The sequence below is a fragment of the Plasmodium coatneyi genome, chromosome 3 (genome assembly GCF_001680005.1).
Source record: "Plasmodium coatneyi strain Hackeri chromosome 3, complete sequence".
NCBI classification, from domain to species: Eukaryota; Apicomplexa; class Aconoidasida; order Haemosporida; family Plasmodiidae; genus Plasmodium; species Plasmodium coatneyi.
Genome location: NC_033558.1, coordinates 934,466 through 949,707, shown reverse-complemented (window position 1 = coordinate 949,707; position 15,242 = coordinate 934,466). Strand labels below are relative to the sequence as shown.

The 15,242-nt window shown below is 42.9% G+C and overlaps 4 protein-coding genes across 4 annotated transcripts; 2 read left to right on the top strand and 2 right to left on the bottom strand.

Annotated features, from left to right (window-relative positions):
* Positions 1-1,985: 1,985 nt before the first annotated feature.
* Positions 1,986-2,300, top strand: PCOAH_00005910 (Uncharacterized protein; the record flags this gene model as incomplete). The annotated part of the gene is made up of 1 exon (XM_020057402.1): positions 1,986-2,300. The coding sequence occupies one exon, from the start codon at positions 1,986-1,988 to the stop codon at positions 2,298-2,300; it is 315 nt and encodes a 104-aa protein (XP_019912916.1).
* Positions 2,301-3,215: 915 nt separating this feature from the next.
* On the bottom strand, positions 3,216-5,855 carry PCOAH_00005900 (Uncharacterized protein; the record flags this gene model as incomplete). The annotated part of the gene is made up of 4 exons (XM_020057401.1): positions 3,216-4,702; positions 4,838-5,278; positions 5,431-5,518; positions 5,694-5,855. The coding sequence occupies 4 exons, from the start codon at positions 5,853-5,855 to the stop codon at positions 3,216-3,218; spliced, it is 2,178 nt and encodes a 725-aa protein (XP_019912890.1).
* A 2,790-nt stretch (positions 5,856-8,645) lies between these two features.
* PCOAH_00005890 (Uncharacterized protein) lies at positions 8,646-10,127 on the top strand (the record flags this gene model as incomplete). Its single annotated transcript, XM_020057400.1, has 1 exon — positions 8,646-10,127. One exon carries the CDS (start codon positions 8,646-8,648, stop codon positions 10,125-10,127), a length of 1,482 nt encoding a protein of 493 aa, XP_019912778.1.
* An 862-nt stretch (positions 10,128-10,989) lies between these two features.
* Positions 10,990-12,604, bottom strand: PCOAH_00005880 (V-type proton ATPase subunit B; the record flags this gene model as incomplete). Its single annotated transcript, XM_020057399.1, has 2 exons — positions 10,990-12,365; positions 12,496-12,604. 2 exons carry the CDS (start codon positions 12,602-12,604, stop codon positions 10,990-10,992), a joined length of 1,485 nt encoding a protein of 494 aa, XP_019912809.1.
* Positions 12,605-15,242: the final 2,638 nt, after the last annotated feature.

Here is a 15,242-nt window from a genome sequence, read left to right as displayed (position 1 = left end):
ATATAGAGGGTTCACTAAGTACATTTATTTGCTTTTTTTTCCGTTCGCTTGCATCAACTTACATTTACGTGCGCGCACGACCATCCCCACACGTAGAACGCGAAACTGAGCAAACGTACCAACAGGGAGAAATCGCTGAAAAATAACTCGTCGAAAATGTACAAACGTGCAAAAGCACATGTGCTTTCGTGGATGTATAATACCTGCACCAGATGCATACATGGGGGAATGTCTGCATGCGGACATATGTGGATGCATAAATCAGTGTAACAAACTGGCAAAGCGGTCATCACCGCACACGATGTCATAAAGCGTAAAGCAAACTGGTGCACTCCCACGTAAGCGCCGAACCCGTCAATTGTGTAACTTTGAACGACCACATATATGCCCACAAAGCATTGGACCTCACCGTGTGGGGTTAAAAGGTGCGCGCATGAAGACAACTTGTGTGGGAAGCTTTTCTTTTTAGTTGCACATTTTGATCTCCCGAAAGAAGAGAAATCAACCAATGGTGTAATTTTGAAAAAGGATTTTTTTTCCTTTTTTTTGCAAAAGCATATTGCACACCCCTTTCGCCCATTTTCAAGGAAAAACACCGGTTTGTTTTTTACCCAGAGGTGTAAACATGCGGTAAAAATTTTACCTAGTGAATTTTCCTCTCCTCAATTTCACATCGTCATATTTATCCTACATTTACGCTCAGAAAGAGGTGTGCTAAAATTTCAGCTAATATGTTTCAAATGTGTTATTCGCTTACGTCCATTTTTGTAAGCTCTTCCCTTTTACATGTTAAAGGTTATTTATTTATTAAGGTGGTACACCATTGGAGGAACTGCAGTTCTAGCTGCCTTTGCAAATGTGACACCCTCTTCACATCAAAAATTCAACACATCGCAATGGTAAATATATACGTTTAAAAAAAATAAAGCGGGAAAGAATTAACCTTAAAAGGATGTACATTTCGCTCTGCTAATGCGTTGTGTTGTAGACTTTTACCGCTTTATTGAATGTTTCGAAGTAATTCTCTATTTTACATGGGGAGGGAACCATATTTTCACATAAACTTTTTTCCCTGCACTTCAACCCGAGTAAAATTGGAACTGGTACCATTTGTTCTTTTCACATTTTGACTATTTTGGAAAAGTTAAAACTGCCGTAGTGAGGTATGCCTTCTTTTAATAAGAGTAATTTTTTTTCTATCCTACAAACCGTAATTCCGTCACAAGTACTGGGAAAAAAAAAAAAAAAAAAGCAAAAGAACATCTCACCCACGTGAACTCCGCACCAATGTGAACGTCACAGAAAAAGAAATCTTCAACAAATAAACGAACGTATGATAACGGCATAACTGTAGCAGGCGCCCAAATTTTGGAGCCAAAAGTTGGATTAAAAATTACGTCCCTTCCCTGTGATTATGCAAATGGCACACGTACGTACATAATTGGCTAATTGGCCAAATAGCTATTTTTGACCTGGTCTCTTTTTACCTGAACAGGCAATGTAAAAAAATGGACGTTTTCTGGAAAAAAAAAAAAAAAAAATCACCCTTATTATGCAAGCCAAAAGTTCTTTTATTTTTGCTCCCAAATGGTACGTAAGGGAAACACTGCTTTGAATGAAGAATACGTCTACAAAAACGGCGGGCGGAGGAATCACCATCCAGGCCAATTTTTAAAAGTTACCGTTTTTGCAAAAATACTTTAAAGTGCTACAAAGAAGGGAGAAAAAATTAATACCATATTATGGGCGATCTGCACTTCCAGGACAGCACGCAACGACTAGTGCGATAATGTGAATGCAGAAGTTTACCACCCCTCTCCGTGCACTTCTTACCGTAAGGGCAACACTGACGAGGTTAAACATATACCTGTCTGTGAATATATACATCGTCCACATTCAGCTGCTTACATTTCCGGACGAACGCGATTCCCTGCGGAGGGTACACCGTCACGAAACGCTTGTTAGCAAAACGCCCCTCACAAACAATGAACAGCTCGTGCAAGTGCCTGTACAGACAAGTCATCCGCTCCTGCAATAAAACCTTCAACGCCGATGTGGAGGCCAAAGTGAGCGTATTAAATGGGGTGAAAAATATGATTAGGGAGCAACTCACCACCAAGGAAGAGAAGGATATTAAGCAGCAATTAATCGAAGCTAACGATTTTATCAAAAATAATATTATCCAGGCAGTGTATAATAGCAACACGGGGAATTATAAAGTTGAGCTGAAGGAAGAACAAGTCAAACGGGGGTCCATAACCCTGGGAACAAAGTTTGAAAATAATAAGTTTCCCCTTTGATGAAATTGGGCGGAACCCTCAGTAGGGCAAATTAACCATTCTAAGCGTCACTTAAACGAATGCCATGTGGGGGGAAATTACATAACGGTTTTGTATCCCCCGTTGGGTGCTTTCTTGCGTCGTTGCGTGCCCACCTCCCCAACACTATTTATTCCTCCTCTCATTTTTGTGCGGAATAAATGCCTTCATTGTAGCACCTCATTAGTGTAATTTCAAAAATGTAATGACAGCATGGGATCAATGGAGTGAAAAAAGGGGCGACCATCGTCAAAACGGTGAAGACGGAAAACCACGTGCGCACATCCCCGCACACGTGAATGAAAACCTAAATTAATTAAGGACAAAAAATAACAAGTAAAAACAGGTGAAGCGTTTAACGAATTTTGTAAAATATTAAAAACGAAAACCTTTTTGTGAAATGCGCCGAACGAAGCGCCACCACGATGGCACATCGCTGATCGGGTAACAGGCCAAACCAGTATCACCCCTACAAACTAAATACAAAAACAAAGACAAAACAAAAACAAAAAAACAAAAAAAATAAAACATCAAATTGGTAAAACGAAGAGCAAAATTTACGCAACGCGTAAATAGACCGGGTGGACAGCGCAGAACTGTAACTGCAGTGGCTATCCCCGGATGGAAATGTCACTTCTACACAGAGAAGCATAACCATGGACCGATTGTTTCCTTCAAAATAGGCTGGCCAAAATATACCACGGGAGGTTACAAAATAGGAACACTTCCGCATAACACTGTGCTTGGGCATATCTTCAAGGGGATCCACTACTAATGATATCATCTGCCAAAAATTCCCAACTAATTTGGGAAGAAAAGCAACCTACCCATTTGCACCCTATTACGGCGTCACATACGTTCACACATGTGGACGTCTTATTTGTACGTGACTACACCTCACTGGAAGAGGACAGCCCCGAGGATGAGAAGCACAATTGCTAGGAACCCCGACAAGGCTGAATTCCCCCCAGAGCTAATCATGCTATTGATTTTTTGTATGTTCTCCTTCTGAGCATCATCAAAGTCGTTTAAGGATTCACAACTTATGTTGGGGACGATTTTATTTCTGCCCACGCATATACCTACATTCGTTGTCCCAACGATCTTATACCCATTTTGACACATGAATTCTATTTTCTCTCCCATCACGTAAAAATTTTTTTTAGGACTGAAAGAAATATTGGGTTCATTTGAAGGCTTAACACAAATTTCATTGTCTGTGATTTTATATTTGTTTTTAATGCTTCTCAATTCTGCCTCCTTTTCAGCAATTAGCGCCCCTTCCAATAGAACGGACGGGTTGGGCCTTTCGTTTAAATTCGCACAAATGCTCGTTTCGATGGTTATCCATTCGTCGTACTGGTCTCCATGTTCACTGATGTTAAAGTTATGCTTTAATATGTCCCGCTCGTGTGGAACGCCTGCCACGTTACCATTCCCTGTGGGGTTATCATTTCCCGCGTCGACTTCACCATGCTTGCCATCCTGAGCATGCTTGGCATTTTTGTCCCCCTTGCCTGCATCGTCGATGATGCTCTCTGTTACTATTTCCGTCGGGCTAGCCACTAATTTTTCAGCCGGAACTAGCAGCTCATCTCCCTTGGGGATGCTCTCCCCTGTTGGAGCTTCATCAGATGGTTCCTTTCTATCTACGCGTTTCGTCTCGCTTCCTTCTCCATCACCACTTATTCCTCCCTTATCGTTGCTTTGTTCCTTCCCGTTGCTTTTCCCCATGTTTTTTTCCAACTCTTCGTCAAAATCGTTGCCCTCCTTGTCGTCTACCCCATCTGCATCTAGATCGTCCTCTTTTTCCGCCACGTCTTCATCATTCACGTCGTTAAAATCGGGATCTTCTTCTGCGTCCAGTCCATCACCGCTATCATCATCATCCTCGTCATCGTAATGGTCTTCGTCATCCCCATGGGTTTTTCCCTTCTTTGCGTTTGTCTTGTTGGTCTCTTTCCCGTCATTACTATTTTTTGGATTTTTCTTTTTTTTTTCAATCGATTTTAATTCCAGTAGGGATAGAAACCCTTCATCCTTAGCAATGTTTCTCTGTCCATCCGTTCGGAGTACATGATAATTGGGGTGTCCACCCGGTTCGCTCTGTCCCTGCGTCTTGTTCACGTTAATGACTCCACCATGTTGGATTCCCCTCTGTTCACGTGGTTCCTTCTTATGGCGCTTTCCATTGTCCCCTTTTTTGTGCTTCCTGTATTTATGTTTGTAGGACAGCCAAACGCAGTTAAAGTTCGTCTTCTTATTACTACCAAAGTTTTTATAAAGCTCCTCCATCATGTAGCATGACCCCTCCGAGTTGAACAGTTCGCACGCGCGCACATCCGACCCGATATCCGATCCGAACACGTTTATGTTGAGGTATCCTTGAGGAGGGATAAGGAAAGAAAAAAAATATATATATATATGTATGAACAGAGCAGCGAAGTGGAAAATCCACTAACGGGCAGACATCCCTCCGGTCGTCATAAGTACGGAAGAAAGATCACTCCAGGAGATACCTTCATTTTCGCATCCGTTCATGGTCATCTTACACTCAGTAAATCTGGAGCATTCCCCTTCTCCCAAATTTTTGCAATTCAGGAAGCATGCCTGATAAGAAGAATCATAGAAACAGTTCTTATTCTCCGTACATGCGTTCTCATTTTTTATGTTAAAACATGGACTGTTTATTTCGATTTGTTTGTTAGCGTTTTCGCTATGAAATGACTTAAAAAACTCATCGTCGTTGTTATATTCGTATTCGGTGATTCCTCCATTAATGTAAAGGTTTTCCCCTTCCTTGATGATTTTTTCTGTTGCCACTTCTGTGGGGGTGTCCACATGGTGCAGCTCCCCCTGGTGGTCACTCGGTACGTTGACGCTCTGCTTATTTCCCTCGTGTCTTTGCTGCGCGTTCTGTTCTACTTCTTCTCCACCCTTCCCTTGGAAGAAGGAAAAGCCTTCGAAAAAAAAAAAAAAAAAAAAAACATATCATATCATATCATATCATAACATAACATAACATAACATAACAAAGCACAACACAACACATCGGTGCACATGTGCTCTTCCCCCTATGGCGAAGTCTACGCGGGGAGCGCCTCGCCCTTACTCGATCTAAGGTTCGGGTGCCCATCTTCCCCCTCAAAAGCGGTTATCTCGTCGAACATTTGGGATGTCTCCCCTTCTTCAGTGTCATCCTTGAGAAAAAAAAAGGCACAAATGGGCGTATTTGTACGATCAGGCCGATTTCCAGATATAGAGGCACCTCTACATCCGCGTGTGCACGCAACAGGTGAGCGTTCCCTTTGAAAACGACCGAAGAAAGACAGAACATGGTGCATAATTATTAACAGCTGCATGCACATTGCAAACCTTTGGGGGTAGTCCTTCCTCCATGGTGTCTTCCCCTCCCCAGGCAGACTCCAATTTGTTCTGACCCCCAAGCAGCGGATATCCCCCCTTGGGCTCTTTCGCCCGCAACTCGACGTTGTAGCAAAGCAAATGTGCTATTATTATTCCGCATAGTAAATTCATTTTTTTTTTTTTTTTTATATTTAATTTTTTCCGTTTGACAAGTGAGACTCTGCAAGGACGTGGTTTAGCCTTATGCAAAATTGCACAACCAGAGCCCCCATGCATGCATTTCCGTTGCATACAACATGTGCACCTTCGTATGGTGCAGGCGTTGTCACGTGGTACACCTGTACTCCTCTTTTTAGCCGCGGATATGCGGCTGCTCTGGCGTCCGTCGCTTTTGTGTGCAAGTGCGCGTTGCGAAGTTCGCGGTGGTTCAACGTTTTGCCCGTTTTCGTCTTTTTCGTCCTTTTCGTCGTTTCTGTTGCTTTCTCAGTTTTGTCTGCGCCCCCGTTGTGCTCCCTTTCCACTTCCTCCTTTATCTTTCCCTTTCGCAAATCGCTTGGCGTAAAAATGGCAGCAAAAAAGGGATGTATACGTGTAGGGGGCAGGAAGTGCACGCATAAGCGAGCATGTTGTCCCGCTCGACAACCACGCAAACCAGTAGACAAAGAACTACACTTATTTTCTAGAACAAATGGCCACACACCTTGTCGTATTGCACGTTGTATCTTTTCACTTAATGCACGCAAAGTGCATATTTTCCGCGCGACGTACGCGGAAGAAAAAAAAAAAAAAAAAAAAAAAAAAAAAAAGTGATAACGTCCGTTTAATTCATGCCAAGTGTGGGTATAATTTGTGCGCAGACAGGACTGCTAAATTTTGTTACCCCCTCTTTCAGAAAAAGAAAAAAAACGCCATTTGTTCAACAGAACGTTTCAGGGAAATGCCTCCTCAATTCAAGTGAACTTAGTGTACGCTTCACGGCGTAGGAACGGGGCCTCCGTTTTCGCCCCCCGTCCGAATTGTCCACCCGATTGATTCTCCTGGGTGGAATCCTCCACTTCATCGCACTGCGTCCGTTTGAAGTACCCCTCTTTGGTCTTCCCCCCCAAATGCACGTAAGTGCTACATGGCGGGTTCACTTATTCCCATTTTTTACATACCTTGGAAGACGTACGCGACCGTATGTTTGGGGGGGACCAACGCGAGATGCAGCACTTCGCTTATTCCTGTGCATGGAGTTACTTCCACGTGCAGATCATACATTGCGCCCGCGCTGTCCACCCCAAAAAATGGCTCTACCAAAAATGTATGGACAGTTCCAGTGGAAGGAAAAATAAAACGTTCACCTGGAATGGTTCAAATGCCCCTTCATGGGGAGGATGAAACTGTGATAGCGTTGTGGGGGATCTAACCAAAACGCAAAGTATGATTGAACGAAAAAGTGGACAAAACTTCATAATAATACATTCCGGATGGATTAACTTAAAAAACAGAAAATGTTAAAACAAGAGGAAGCAGTGTGAACGCTCTTGCTACGCAGTTGTTCCCTTCCCCGCAATGTTTTATGCCTCACGCTGTTGCCATTTATGTTGCTTTATTTTTATTTACTCGTTCTGCCTGTCTGCCGCGCTTCCTTTTCCTTTCACCGTGAAGTTGAAAAAAGGAAGAAACTTTCATTAAAATGAGTTAAAAAATAAAAAATAAAACGACAGCGACAGGGGCACTTCCATTTCGCTTTAATACAGAATGACAAAACAACCGCAGGAGTTCCTTTCCCCTTTTAATAAAATTATCGCCCCTTCCCAAATAGGTGGACTTGTCAAAAAAGCCTATGCAGCAGCATGCGGGCACCGCGTCGTATTTTATATATTGTCATTAATTGGGACATGGGAGGGGGGAGGCGGCCCTAATCCTCACCAAGCAAATCCATGTAATACTTACAACGTACTATTATTTGTACAAGCGTTACTGTGCCAACAAAATCCATGTATATATATACCTGTAGATTTTTACTTATTATGCGTTAATGCATCCGTGCAAAGTGCCCCCGTTTATATGTGGCCCAATTTCAAATAAATTAAATGAAAACTTGTCGAGGTTTTTTTCCATTTTATGCGGCATGTTTTTATATGCTATATTTTCAAGTTGCTCCTCAAATGGGCGTTTTTTTTTCCTCTCCACTTGTACATTTTTTTTTTTTTTTTTTTTTTTGCCCTTTTAGCAAATTTTAAATTAAATTAACATATCTCTTTTAAGGCATTTTTGCCATTCCCGCGAAAACGATTTTTGTGTTTTTCTGATAATTTTTCCTTTTTTCGAGCACTGCGCGAAGATATATTTTACATATCATATGCAGCCTTGCGAGGCTCGCGAATGCCTCCCAGCGTGGCGCAAATCGATGAAGCAGCATAATCCAAGCGTGTGAAATATGCGTAAGCCTAAATGTTTGCATGTATATATGGACGTATATATGTTGACCTGAGCCCACCGTAGCTGTTACCCACCGCGAGGGAATATGCGAGATTCAAAAGGGAATTTACAAATATAACCAACCCGAGCGCTGTCGCGAAGTCTGGACGAAAGTGGTTACCCAGTTTTGGCCCAACGTTTGTCTGTAACCCCACCTACACCCCCTTCGTGGCGATTAACCCCAAACTGTGACCGCAAAGAGGAAGCAAAATTTGACCAAGTGAAACAGAACAGTTATGATCAAAAGTGTGACAAAAATAACTAATACGTAATGAAGTGTATAAAGCAGAGCATACCAGTATTACGCCACAAATCACAAACTGTAAACTGCAAAGAATAAACCTCCAAACAGGGGACGCCGCCCCAGCACACTGTACAAATCTAATTTCCTTCACGCACACCTGTGTCTACTGCGTACCCCTCAGCAGTAGCTAGCTAAAAAGAAAAAAAAAAAAAAAAAAAAAATTTATTTCTCGTTTTTCAATTTTTTAAGGCATGAAAGAATTAGTGGGAAGATCGCGGAATGAAAGGAAGCTCGATGGAATTTACAATAAGCAAAGGGACGCACTCCTGCACCAGTACAAAAATCAGAGAGAAAGGAATAATGACATATATGCGAATTTAAACAAAAGAAAGGCCAATGAGACTATTCCCTTCCCAGAAATATACGAGAAAAAAAGAAAAAATGACAAACCGAACGTGGTGGACACCCCCAAACAGAGTAATAAAAAAGGAGGAGGCAATGTAACAGGAGAAGAACAGGTGAACCAACTGAACGACGCAAATGCAAAGAACAAACGAAGTAATAACAACGTTACTCTATTTAAAGGAATCCATATGATTATATATAGATATATTTTTTCAAAAAACAAGTTCGTCAAAAGTATAAACTTATTCATAAATCTCTGCATTAATTATCTTAATAATAAAAATAAAAATGTTTTTTTTTTTGCTTTTGATAAAATAGTGAAAGTTTTCCTTCGAAATTACATCCACGATGACGATGGACAGACAGCAGCACACAGCATCTATTCCGTTTATAGTGAGGACGAGCTGCACATAAAATGCATGGTCTCTCTGTTTGACAAGGTTATAAACAGAATTATAGACAATCGTTTCCAAATAAGTGTGAATGCCTCCGAGGCGGAGGAAGCAACAAATCATGTTAGCTACTCTGCCAACACGGATGGTGCGATAAACGCGTCCCCCGAGGGTGACGGGGTTACTGCCTCCACGCAGCAGAATGAAGAGGGGGAGATGCCCAACCAAGCGACCCCCCAAGCAGCGGAACAGCCAAACACCATTGTTCTGACGAAGCAGGAAAAAAAATATCTCAAGGCCCTTAAAATTAGAGTGTACTACCTCATCATTTTGTACAAGCTTAATGATAATTTTATTTTCAACAAATTGATCAGTATATATAGACAGATTTGGGAGGAGCTGCTGAGCGAGTATGAGCATTTTGATGAGGTCGTGTGTGAGGAGAGGAGGAAGGCCGCAGCGGGGGGGGAGAACACCACAGCAAGTGAAGCAGGTGATGCGATGAATTCCACTACCACCTCCGATCCCGCTGATGGGGCACACGAACTGGCGGACGACGAGAACTTCCTACACCTCCAGGACAAGTGGACTCTACCCGACGACTACGAACTGTTTAAGATTAAACGAAGTGCATTCGTTAAGTGTATGTCTAAAGTGTTTAACTTTATTCATGTCAAATGGGCCAGCACCTTAGTGGAGAGCCTGCTGCTGGATGTGTATTTTAAAAAACACATTTTTGATACATGTGATGAAATAGTCATTGAGAAGCTTCAATCCGCAGCCAAAGTAAATATGAACAAAAGAAAAAATTCTACTCATTCACCCCATGTTTTATCCATAGGAGAATCCCTAAATCCGGTGGTGGACGCTCGGGCAGAGAAAATCGTGTCCCTCCATGGTTCGCACGTTTGGTCCACGAAGCAGATGGAGCGCTAATCCGCGCCGCCGCGCATAGCTCCGTCTTTTTATTTTTTTTTTTTTTCCCTGTATAGAGAAGTAACTTCTTTTCGACGTAGGCAATACCCGGTTATCTCTTATGCCAGTCGGCATGCCCCATACATGTTGCCTTTTTCTTTTTTTTGTGAATTCATTTTTGCGACGCGTTCTTCAGGTGTCGCTATACCAACTCGCGGTTTGATTTCCCCAGTTTTGTGGCCGCGCTGGAAGGTGCCTACCTATTCTTTAACGGCAACTTCACGGCCAATTTAACAGCCAATTTTAACACCATTTGAGACCAACTTTTTCACGCGAACAATTTCGCCGCCACCATCCGGACTGTAGTAACTTTAATGGATGTGTATTTTGTCACCTGAATTTATTTATAAAATTAAAAACGTGTTAAACAAAAATTAAAAAAGGGGAGAAACATGGGCTGACGAATATGCAGAAAGGGAATAGTAAAAAAAAGGAGGAGGTAATTTACAAAAAGGGGGCAAGATAAGATAGGAGGACAATAAAACGTGGTGAGTGAAAGGAAAAAACAAATGCAACCCATATTGTGATATGCACACGTAACATATTTGAGTGGGCGGATAGGTGCATACAGTGCGGTGTGCTTTCGCTGGGGAAAGTGCCAATCAGCAGGTGGACACGAACACACACGTAAGACTTCACTAGAGCAATCACGCAGTCTCTACTCCCTGCAACCCATCCAAGTGCCCATTCCACCGTCGCGATTAGTGCATCCGGGGAAGGAATGCTTTACACAGCTGGGTCGACTGCTCCGTTGTTCAGCCGGCACGATTCCTATGGTTTCTATTCCGGTGCTCACTTCCCTACGGTGCTGCCCCCCTTTGGTTTAACCAGCGTGGTGGCGTGGGTAATACTTGGAGAGGATATCTGACTTGATCTTCTTTAGAATGTCCTCCGGGAAAATACGCAACAATTCCCACGCGATATCGAGTGATTGGTAAATGTCCCTGCACTCGTAAGTGTTCTGCGTGATAAACCTCTTTTCAAATTTGTCCAAAAATTCCAGGTACAATATATCATCATTCGAAAGGGCCTCCTCCCCAATGACTGCCTTCATGGCCTTCACATCCTGTGCAATGGCATAATTACTATACAGCTGGTCGGAAACGTAGGGATGGTCAGCTCGAGTCATGTTCTTTCCTATTCCACTTTTCATAAGTCTAGACAAAGAAGGCAACACATTGATAGGAGGATAAATCTGCCTGTTGTATAAATTTCTGTCCACGAAAATTTGCCCCTCTGTAATGTATCCTGTGAGATCTGGGATGGGGTGCGTAATGTCATCATTTGGCATCGTCAAAATGGGGAACTGAGTTATGCTTCCATTTCTTCCTTCAACTCTTCCAGCTCGTTCATATATTGTCGACAGATCACTATACATATAACCTGGGTATCCTCTCCTGCCTGGCACTTCCTCCCTGGCAGATGAAACCTCCCTCAGCGCATCAGCATAGGAAGACATATCCGTCAATATTACAAATACGTGCATTTCTTTTTCAAACGCGAGGTACTCTGCTGTGGTTAGCGCTATCCTAGGAGTGAGGATCCTTTCTATCGTTGGGTCGTTTGCTAAATTTAAAAATAAACAGACTCTTTCCATTTTTCCATTTTCTTCAAAATCCTGTCTGAAATATCTAGCCGTCTCCATGTTCACCCCCATGGCACCAAAGACGACTGCGAAATTATCATCCGAATGGTCCAACACATCTTTCCCTTGTACGAGAGATGCCTGCCTACATATTTGTGCACCTATTTCGTTATGCGGTAACCCTGCAGCGCTGAATAATGGAATCTTCTGTCCTCTAACTATGCTATTCATTACATCTATTGTGGATATTCCCGTTTGGATCATTTCCTTGGGGTACACTCTACATTGGGGATTTATTGGATTCCCATTTATGTCCAAATAATCATCGGCCAGGATGCTAGGACCTTTATCGATGGGCTTTCCACTTCCGTTGAATACTCTTCCCAACATTTCGTCACTCATGGGCATTTTCAGAATATCTCCACTGACTTCTACGTAGCTGTTTTTGTTGTCTATTCCACTGGTTCCCTCGAACACTTGGATTACTGCCTTCTTCCCGCACACCTCCAGGATCTGTCCTTGCCTCGTCGAATTGTCACTCAGGTGGATCGTCACGATTTCGGAGTACTTGGGGAACTTCACATCTTCGATGATAACTAGCGGTCCTTGAACGCCTAAAGGGGGTCACAAATTATTATATACATGTTCAAGCACGTTTGGTAAGCCATTTCAACGTTCACAAATAAGGACGCTTGGGGGGTATATAGTCCCCTTTCTCTGCCTCTGCGCCGAAGAAACACATACCCGAAATGGTCTTGTACTCCAGCCTGGGGCACACCTTGTAGTCCCTTACGGCGGCCATCGCGTTGACCCTCGAGGCCTCCACTTTGGTGGTGATCTTTTCCTTGCTCATTTTATCACGTTGATGATATGGTGCATGCGTGAATACGAACAATGCTGCCCGCACGTTGGGTAGATACTAACGAACACGTAATGTGCCGGTCAGCCTAACGCAGCGTCCGCCAACCGATTGGAATTAATTCGCTGACAAAACTATGCTTGGGGATCCGCGTGTAGAACCCTGAACTGACTGTTCACCCAACGTATGCAGCGTGTAGTAGCAATATGCCGTGGCCACACGTCGTGCAAGTTGGTTGGCACTGTAACAAAGGCAGGATCGTGTTATGCGTGTTCCTCTCTTCACGCATTAAGGAGTCACCAATGCGTGCCGATCAGCAGTAATGGAATGGCAGAAAAAAAAAAATGCTGCAGAGGGGAGTTAAAAAGGGAACTTATTCGTACATCCGCGTACGCAATATGGGAGAAAATAAATAAAGAAAATGTAGATAAAAAGGGAAAACCCCTATGTATGCGCCCATCACATTTACAATGCTACTGCTCTGGAAAAACCCAGCGAATGTGAACGAACAGACGAAGGCGTATGCTAAGTGAATGAATTAAAAGGACGCAAAAAAAAAAAAAAAAAAAAAGGGCTAAATCTTCCTAAACTCGTTTACGCGTATTTTTGAATACCTGCGTTTACCGATGAAGAAGAGCACATTTTGCAAAGTATTGCATTATGCTATACCATTCTGTTTTTTTTTTTTTTTTTTCCCCGTTTATATTTTCTTTTTTTTGCGCATAATACTTCAGGAGCGTGTATGCCGAGAGGGAAACACATCATCGTAGTGGGCGCGCCTTCGTGAGAGCCTCATCCAACCTTGTTGTACCCCCTTTTGAGCTTTTATATGATAGGAACGCTGTATGCCCCCTCACGGGGTCTCCTCTTTTCCGTCATACCTTTTCATTTTATTTTTTTTCCTTTCCCTGGTGGAACTGTTAACACCTTTGAATTTTTCTCTTCCTTCCATTCACTGGTCACAAAATGGTGTTACATCTTCCCTACAGGCGAAGTGCGTCCACCTTCAATTCTTTTTCCAGCACAAACACACAACGTTTTTTTTTTTTCTTTCTTTTGTGAACAAATTAATCTGACACGTAAATGTTACTAAATACATCGATGCGTGGATGACGCTCGTTTTGTGTGTGCCTCTCATTGGGGACTCACTCCAGTTGTGTACCTTCCTATCAGCGCGATGACACATGCGTAAAAGAATTATATGCGAGTACAAAAGAACGGCCGTAGAATGTTTCCTTTTACCAACATGATGCACATTTCTAGTGAGGACGAGGAAAAGGCGCCTCCCTCCTTTTGTTCCTTCCAGCGTGAAGAGTTTACCCAACAAGGTCAAAACAGATTAGTTCATTTGAGTTTGGTACATGGAGTTGGGGGGATAGACATAGACAGTAGTAGATAAAAAAAGAAAAAAAAAAAAAGCGTGGAGGTTAATCAGTTTTCCCCTGGATGGAATGACCTTTTTGCGTATCTCGTCGGTACAGCTGCTACGTTTGCCAATCGGGAACACCTACCAGTGGAGCGACATTTGCTAGGACCATCCGTGTAGAAGTGAACACCAGGGTTGGTTCACACAAAGGATGAATAATCTTTCCAACCGCTTTTCCCATACGTAAAGCAGGGGGGAGCACACCTAAGGGTTAGCCCTACCATACATAATAGAGCGATGCGAACAAAACGGGTTTATTGCACCACGGGGAGGGAAGTTAGTCCCTCACGTTATGACCTATTCACGCCTAATTGGGGAGGCATATCTTTGCCCCCTGCGATATGAACATATCTACTTCAATTGGGACGGTTTTAAAAATGTCCTTCCGGACTGCTTGCTCGGGGAGATCTGTGTCAGGCATGCCCCTTAAACGTCACCCAAGTGGGCCGTTGTCCGATCCGCTCGCCAAGAAATAAAAAGGAACTCCAGAGGGAAAATATGGCCATTCCTTCACGTACCAAAAAATCTGATCTTTTGTGAAAGAAATGGTCAAGCGGCGGTGACAAAAGGTGTCCTTTATACTTATTTTTTTTCTCCTTCTTTTAAACTGAACCAACCGTGCCGCATGGAAAAGGCGTACCATTACATTAATACACATGGCTAGCTCTCCAGTTTTATTTTTTCCCTAACATATGCTCACCCAAATGGCAACCTGCGTAATTGCGCCTTTCATCGAGGCTGCTTCTCGATAGAGCGACCGTGGGGATGCAAAGATGTGAACCGCGCGCCAGGAAAACTAGCCCCCCCCTTCCCGTGTGCGTAAAATGAACTGTGCGTGTCCACCCGCACGCATGCAAAAACGCGCTCGAAAATATCTTCACCGCTTCGCACAGGAGTAGCTACATATACGCTTAAAAACACACACACATATATATACATATAATTATATATCGAATTGTATACTCAATTGCTCATATGGGTATTCGTATGCACACACACATTCGCTCGAGCACGTATTACTATGGACGGAAATTTTTTCTTTTTTCTGACGGAAAAGGGGAAAACCCAAATTAGACACACCCAGAAAGGAGGCATATAGCTTCCCCCGCCAGAAAGAAAAAATGTCAATGCAAGGAAAAACTTAAAGAGGGAAAATTATGGAATGTTAAAAAATGACTCTTCCCGATTAGCGCTTTTCGGCTCCTC